This window comes from Arachis duranensis, chromosome 1 (assembly GCF_000817695.3).
Source record: "Arachis duranensis cultivar V14167 chromosome 1, aradu.V14167.gnm2.J7QH, whole genome shotgun sequence".
Classification (NCBI taxonomy): Eukaryota; Viridiplantae; Streptophyta; class Magnoliopsida; order Fabales; family Fabaceae; genus Arachis; species Arachis duranensis.
Genome location: NC_029772.3, coordinates 81,984,153 through 81,992,050, shown reverse-complemented (window position 1 = coordinate 81,992,050; position 7,898 = coordinate 81,984,153). Strand labels below are relative to the sequence as shown.

The window sequence follows — 7,898 nt, the reverse complement described above, 5'->3', positions numbered from 1 at the left end:
GGGAGCTTTTAAGACTGTCCGAGATGGTGAGATTGTCAGCCTTGATTAATTCTTTATTGTGACTTTTCTATTTTGGATTGATTTGTGTTTTTTGGCCATGTGGCCGTGTAACCGTAAACTCGTAGTTTTGCACTTGCTTTTAATATCGTTTAGGCCGTTCGGGCCTTTTTCTATATTTCGTTTTAAGCTGTTTTGTTTTTTGGTTATTCCTCTCCTATTGTTTTTTTGGTTTCTCGTGGATATCTGTACTTTGGGCCCGGGGGGTGATCAGTCCCCCTAGTTGTAGCCGTGTTTTTGTTCTTCATTCAGGGAGAGAAAAATAGCTTAATGGAATTTTATTGATGGTTGGGCCTCGTTAAAACCCTCCATTTATGGCAGGAAAGAGTACCCGATATTGACACTTAAAATGTAAATAAAAAGCGAAATAAAACAATAGGAGAGGAACAATATGTAATGAAGAAGAAATAAAGTTAAGGGATGACCAAGGGGGGGTCAGTCTAGGTGTGGTATCATCGTAAGTTGGCGACATTCCATGTCCTTAAGATTTCTTTGCCATTTAGCCGCTCGAGCTTGTATGCTTCTTTTCCGATCACAGCTTTGATTCTGCAAGGTCCTTCCCAATTAGGGGTGAGCTTTCCTTCCCCCGGGGTCGGGGCTCCGACGTCGTTTCGTCGTAGGACGAGGTCGTTGGGTACGAATTCTTGTCGGATGACACCGTGGTTGTACCTTAGACTGATTCTTTGTTTTAGGGCTAGCTCTCTGATGTGGGCTATGCTTCTTACCTCGTCGATGAGGTCTCGCTCTGCTTCTTCGTCGTTACCCCCGACCGTTCTCCTTAGGCTTGGGTCTCCTATCTCTACTGGGATGATAGCCTCTACGCCGTATGTTAGTCGGAAAGGGGTTTCTCCGGTGGTTGATTGGGGGGTTGTTCGGTACGACCATAAAACTGACCCGAGTTCGTCGGCCCACAGCCCCTTGGCTGCATCGAGTCGCTTTTTCAGTCCTTTAACAATTATTTTATTTGCAGATTCCACTTGCCCGTTTGTTTGGGGGTGTTCTACCGAGCTAAAACGGTGGGACACATGCAGGCCTTCTAGGAATTCTCTGAATTTTCTATCGGTGAATTGGGTTCCGTTATCCGAGATGACGATTTTGGGGATCCCAAACCGGGTTATGACCTGTCGCCAAAGGAATTTTCTGCACTGGGCTGCCGTGATGGAGGCCAGGGGTTTGGCCTCGATCCATTTGGTGTAATAGTCTATAGCGACGATGAGGTACCGGAGTTGACCGGGTGCCGTAGGGAGAGGCCCGACGAGGTCGATCCCCCAAGTGCCGAATGGCCACTCTGCCGATATGATGCTGAGCTGGTGAGGGGCGACTTGGTGGATATTGGCGTGCCTTTGGCATTTGTCGCAGTTTTTTACTAATAGCATGGAGTCTTGGATAACCGTGGGCCAGAAGTAGCCCGCCCTGATGACTCTTTGTGCTAGGGTTTTGCTTCTGATGTGATGGCCGCAACAACCTTCATGAATTTTGCGGAGTATGTACTCTGTGTCCCCGGGTTCGATGCATTTGAGCAGGGGTTGTGAGAATCCCCGTTTGTATAGTTGTCCTGCGACGACTGTATAGTTGGTGGCTTCCTTTTTTGTTCGTTTTCCATCTTTTGGGTCTTCTAGTAGTGTTCCGTTGATGAGGTATTGTAGGATAGGGTGGGTCCATGATCCCTGGTTTGAGAGTGTCAGATAAGCGTTGGTTGTTGTCGATATGGATGGTGACTTAATGACTTCTTGAATTAGCGATTTGTTACCGTGTCCTGGTTTGGTACTGGCTAGTTTGGAGAGTAGGTCTGCCCTGGCGTTTTGTTCCCTGGGAATGTGTTGTATGGTAACGTGTTCGAATCTTTCTTTCAGTTCGTTTACCTTGGCAAGGTATTGTTGGAGTAGGGGATCTCGTGTCTGGTAGTCTCTGTTAATTTGGGAACTGACTACCTGTGAATCGGTATTTACTTCCAAGACTTTTGCTCCGACTTCTTTGGCTAGGGTTAGGCCTGCCAGGAGGGCTTCGTATTCTGCTTGATTATTTGAGACCGGAAACTCGTATCGTCTTGACTGTTCAATGATGACCCCATTTTGGCTCTCGAGTATGACTCCGGCTCCTCCGGAGGTGATGTTTGATGAGTCGTCGACATGTAGCTTCCATGATTCGGGGGTGGAGTTTCCTGGTGTTATTTCGGCGATAAAATCGGCCAAGGCTTGTGCTTTGATTGCGTTTCGAGGTTCGAACTTAATTTGGAATTGGGATAGCTCTATGGACCATGCCAGCATTCTTCCCGCTAGGTTAGGATTTTGTAGTACCTGTTTGACCGCTTGGTCGGTTCGGATCGTCACAGGGTGGGCCTGGAAGTATTGTCGCAGGCGTCGGGAGGCCGTGAGAAGTGCGAAAGCTAACTTTTCTCGGCGTGAGTAGCGAGTTTCTGCGTCTTGCAAGACTTTGCTTATAAGGTATACGGATTTTTGTTCTTTCTTCTCATTTTCGCGGATGAGTGCTTCTGCGAGTGCTTCTTCCGTTATGGAGAGGTATAAGTAGAGTGTCTCCCCTGTTTGGGGTTTGGCGAGGATTGGTGGTTTTGCTAGGACTTTCTTGAAATGTTGGAATGCTTCTTCACATTCTGTCTCCCATTTGAAGGGGGCTCCTTTCTTCATCAGTTTGAAGAAAGGGATTGCTTTTTGAGCCGATGCTCCGAGAAAGCGTGATAGCGCCGTCAGTCGGCCGGTGAGCTTTTGGATGTCGCTAAGGTTTTTTGGGCTCGTCATCTCAAGGACGGCGCGACATTTTTCTGGGTTTGCTTCAACTCCGCGTTGTGTGATCATAAATCCGAGGAACTTCCCTGCCTCCATCCCAAAGGCACATTTTGCCGGGTTAAGTCACATTTGGTGCTTTCGTAGGGTGTTCATTATGACCTCGAGGTCGCTGATGAGTTGTTCGCCGGATTCGGTCTTGGCGAGCATGTCGTCTATGTAAACTTCTAGTTTGCTTCCGGATAGGTTTTGGAATATCTTGCTGATGAGTCTTTGGTAGGTGGCTCCGGCGTTTTGCAGGCCGAAGGGCATCATTGTGTAGCAGTATGTCCCGTCTAGGGTGATGAATGCTGTTTTTTCCTCGTCAGGTCGGTGCATCGGAATCTGGTTGTAGCCGGAGTATGCGTCCATGAAATTGAGGTATCGATGGCCGGATGCGGCATCTACTAATCCGTCGATGTTTGGTAGTGGAAAGGCGTCTTTTGGACAGGCTTTGTTGAGGTCCGTGTAATCGACGCACATCCTCCACTTCCCATTAGATTTTTTCACTAGTACGACATTGGCTAGCCAGGTCGTGTCATCTTTCGTCTCCTTTGTGCTATTGGTTTGGCTTTGGGGTCCACGGCTAGCCGGTGGGACATTAGGTCGGAGTTTATTCCCGGCATGTCGGCTGTTGTAAATACGAACAAATCTTTGTTTCCTTTTAGGAATTGGGAAAGGTCTTCTTTAAGGTCATATGGGAGGTTCCTGTTAATGAAGGTGTATTCTTCTTTGGTCGGACCTATTTGTAGTTTTTCCATGTCGCCTTTTGGCTCTGGCCTGGGTTAGCCGTCTTGTCGAGCGTCCAGGTCGGCTAGGAATATTCCGGCCGCATCCTGGGATTTCTTTCGTAGAGCTAGGCTGGTGTTGTCGCACTCTGCTGCGATCTCCCGGTCTCCGTGGATAGTACCGATGGAGCCGTCTTCGGTTCTGAACTTCATGAGGAGGTATTTGGTAAAGATGACGGCGGAGAAGTTATTGATTATTTTTCTTCCGAGAATCACGTTGTAGGCGGTGGAGTCTTTTAGGACTACGAATTCAGATAGGATTGTCTTCTTCTGGTTACTTGTCCCTATGGTGATGGGGAGGGTGATTGAGCCGTCCGGTTTAAGGAAGTTGTCTCCGAGTCCAGTGACGCCGTTGCAGTGTGTTTGGAGGTTGTGGTTGTGGAGCCCGAGTTTGTCGAAGGCTCCTCAGAAGAGGATGTTTGAGTCTGCGCCAGTGTCCACCAGTATCCTTCGTACCAGTCCTGTTCCGATCCTTGCCGAGATGATGAAAGGGGCGTCTTCAGTCGAGGTGCCGTGCTGGCAATCCTCAGGTAGGAAGGTTATCGTATTGGCGGCCACGGTGGTTGGAGTTTGGTTTCTGACGGCCATCACTTTGAGATCTTTTTTCAGTGTTGATTTTGACTTCCCCGATACGTCTTTGCCTGTGATGACGTTTACTATGATGGTTGGGTCTTCCTCTGGGCTTTCCCTAGGGGGTTGTTTTTGCGTTCTTGGGTTGAGCCCTTCTCTTTCTGGTGACCTGTCTTTCTCCACACATTTTGGTTCTCTGATGAATTTGGCGAACTCTGAGAGCTTGCCGTCTCGTATGGCTTGTTCGAGGGCGTCTTTAAGGTCGAAATAGTCTTGTGTCCTGTGCACGTAACCTCGGTGGTAGTCGCAGTAAAGGGTTTTGTTGCCTCCCGTTCTTTCTTTGAGTTGTCGGGCTTTCGGTATGATGCCTCGATCTGCTATTTGGTGGTATATCTCGGTAATTGGTACTGTCAAAGGCGTGTAATTAGAGAATTTGCCGATTCTTGGTGGTCGACTTGTGCTTGTCAGTTTGGGGTGGTCCCTTTGATTTTTTCTGGGTGGTGGGTTATGTCGTGGTGCCGGGTTGCCGTTTTGGGTGTGGTTGTGTTGCCGCTTGTTGGCAGCGACGACCTGGCTGACCTCTTCGTCATTTATGTAATCTTTGGCGACGTTTTGGATCTCGTGCATGGTCCAAACAGGTTTGGTGGTGAGGTGTTTGCAGAAGTCTTCGTTCATGAGCCCGTTGGTTAAGCAAAGGCTTGCGACTGAATCCGTGAGCCCATCGATCGTTAGACATTTGTCGTTAAAGCGGTTGAGGTATTTCCTTGTGGATTCGTCCTGTTTTTGTGTGACCCCTAGCAAACTGATGAGGTGTTTAGCTTTAGTGATTCTGGTCGTGAACTGGGCCATGAACTTTCGTGTGATGTCGTGGAAACCAGTTATGGATTCGATCGGGAGGGCATTGAACCATTTGATGGCTGGCCCGGCTAGAATTACCAGGAAGGCCCTGCATCGGACTGCGTCAGCCGCTCCTTCTAGGTTCATTCTGGCCTCGAAGGCCGTTAGGTGTTCTTGGGGATCTTTGTTCCGTCGTACTTCATGTCAGTGGGTTTATCGAAGCCTTTTGGGAGTTTTGTTTCAAGATCCTTTCCGTGAAAGGTGTGGCTCCCATTATCGTGTGGTCGTTTCTTGTGCGCTTGGTCTCTCGGTGCCGCCGATCTTCGTCCGAGTCGTGCTGACGACTTAGATCTCGGGAAACGCTGCGGTTGTGCCTTTTGCTGTATCGCCGTTCTGGCAATTTTTCTCGCCTGTGGTTGTGCGAGGTGATGCGATCGTCTATCCTGTCATGTCGCCGAGTTGGTGATCTACCGTGACGAGATTTTGATCTGGAAGTTGCATGGCTTCCGTGTTCGTTATTGTATCTTTCCTTGGTGGTCAATCTGCCTTCGAGTTCCTGGACCCGAAGGCAGAAATCTTGGATGATTTGTGCCGCTTTGTCCCCTATTTTCTCAGGGTGTTGCGGTTCCGTGACGATGTGGTTATTTTCCATATTCTGTGTATGGTGGATGGTGCTTGCTATCCTTCCTTGGTTTGCGACCTCCTGGTGTTCTGGGGTCGGATTCCTTATTCGGGAGTCATCCCGGCTTGGGGAGGCTTCTTTAAGTACGTCCCCCATTCCGGTTTAGTCGGCGTAAGTATTCCGACAGACGGCGCCAATGCACAAGATGTCTTCTTGTACGGGTTGAGAGATGGATCAAGAACTTGCGGGTCGAGGCGGATGCCGGATCACTTGACTAGAGCAATGGGGGGTGGTACCTGCAAAGACACTCCGATGCTTAAGTCAGAATGGATCTAAGAGGTAGAAGGTGTGTGGAATGAATGAATACCTGGAGGGACCTGAGTCCTCTATTTATAGGTGATGGTGAATATCTTATCTTATCCTGTTTGGCTAAGATAGGGGAGACGTTTGAATTCGAAAGTTGGTTAGGAGCTTTAATGGGCCGGTTTCGGGCCTTTTAGAAGCGCAATATGATCGGGACCCGGGTAACTGGGTTCGAGGGCCCTTCCGAGCGTAGGATCCGTGGGCCGGATCCGTAACAGTATTTGTTCTTGAAAACAATTGTTAAAACACTTCCAATGCCTAAATCTCGAATACAATTAGGGTGTTCTTTTTCAAAAATTACTCCAAGAGCATCAAGGGAAGAATTAATAGTTGATTCCACCACTTGATGAGTGCTATGTGCTTCAATTATTATAGGCGAATTTATCATTAAAAACGTAAAATCCGCCGGTAATAATTTAACCTGATGAATTCGACACTTTTCTCACTGATAAATTCACCGCAACTCTACGACGCTAAATCCAACGGTACTCAACATTTTTTTTGTAGTGGATGTTGTGCTGATCTGGCTGAAAGAATGGAACTACTCGCGATGACTCCTCGCAAACAACCTAAAAGGAGCAATCTAACCTGCCTGATCTAGAACAAAAGGGAGGCGTTGAGATTTTGGCGGAGAAGACACAGAGGATGGCAAGGAGAGGTAGCTGAAAGAGACGTCATCGGAAAAGATTATTGTTGCTAGGGAAGATGTCACCGGGAAAGATCGTCGATTGGAGGAGATCGTCGAAAAATGCAAAAGGATCAAAGATCAAAGATCGAATATAAAAAATCGTCATACACGTGTTTCAACTTTTAACTAAAGTGTTTTTGAAATTAGAGGTTTATCAATTTGGGATTTTTATATACAAGTGAATCGCTGTAATGCCCAAAATCGTCACCAAATATTACGACAATAACAAAAAATGTCGTAAACTCGTAATATCCAAATATTACGGTAATTTTTTAAAATTGCTGTAACATAAATGCCATTTAATTTTTTTTTTTTTGGTAGTGGATGTGTGAAGAGAGTAGAAATAATGCTTGAGACAATAGGAAACGTTAGTTATATAATCACCTAGTGAAGAGAGTCATATAGAATAGCGAAAGGAATCACAAAAGATATGAAAAAAAGATGATATATGTTTAAAGAATCTTCCTTACAAAAAAAAAAGGAATTATTGTCTTATTTTTTACTGTCCATATAATTCACACATATTTCTATTAAATTCTTTTATTTGGCGTTGTTGCTTATTACTGTGATTTTCTGTGTTAATTATTGATTCTAGAACTATTTTTTTCGTTACATTGTCAAAAGAGTACCAATATTAAACATCGTAGTAGTGATTAGTGTCTTGGATGTATGACTTAAGTTCTCAAAAATCAAAATGTGATATCAAATAACGGATGTGAACGATGTATAATTTGGTAACCTCGGATAACAGACAAAGGATAAAATCATCTCTATAAAGTTAAAACTTAAAAAAATAATAAATTTATTTTACACTATTTGAAAAATGTGACAAATGAATTATTTGTATAATTTATAAAGTCCGTATACACGAGAAAATTAATGGTGAAATTACAATTTACAAATAAATTTGTCTAAAAAAATTTTATTTATTATGAAATAAATCTATTTATCACTATATCCTAAATAATTATACAAAAATGAATATAATTGAATAACTATTAATATTTTAAAATTAATTTTTTATAAAAGTTAATTTAGACAAATTCTAATATCTTTAAAAAATATAATATTTGCTGAATGAAATAATTTGAATTTTTATTTTTTAAAAAAGCCTGGGTGGTTCAACATAGAAAAAACACGTGGTACGTAGGACGTAGCATTCATGTGTTTCAACTTTCAATGTTTGCGTCTCA

At 44.9% G+C, this 7,898-nt stretch overlaps 1 protein-coding gene across 1 annotated transcript; it reads right to left on the bottom strand.

The window, feature by feature from the left end:
- Positions 1–509: 509 nt before the first annotated feature.
- Positions 510–2,897, bottom strand: LOC107492386 (uncharacterized). Its single transcript, XM_016113414.1, has one exon. The coding sequence runs from the start codon at positions 2,895–2,897 to the stop codon at positions 510–512; it is 2,388 nt and encodes a 795-aa protein (XP_015968900.1).
- Between the last annotated feature and the right edge of the window lie 5,001 nt (positions 2,898–7,898).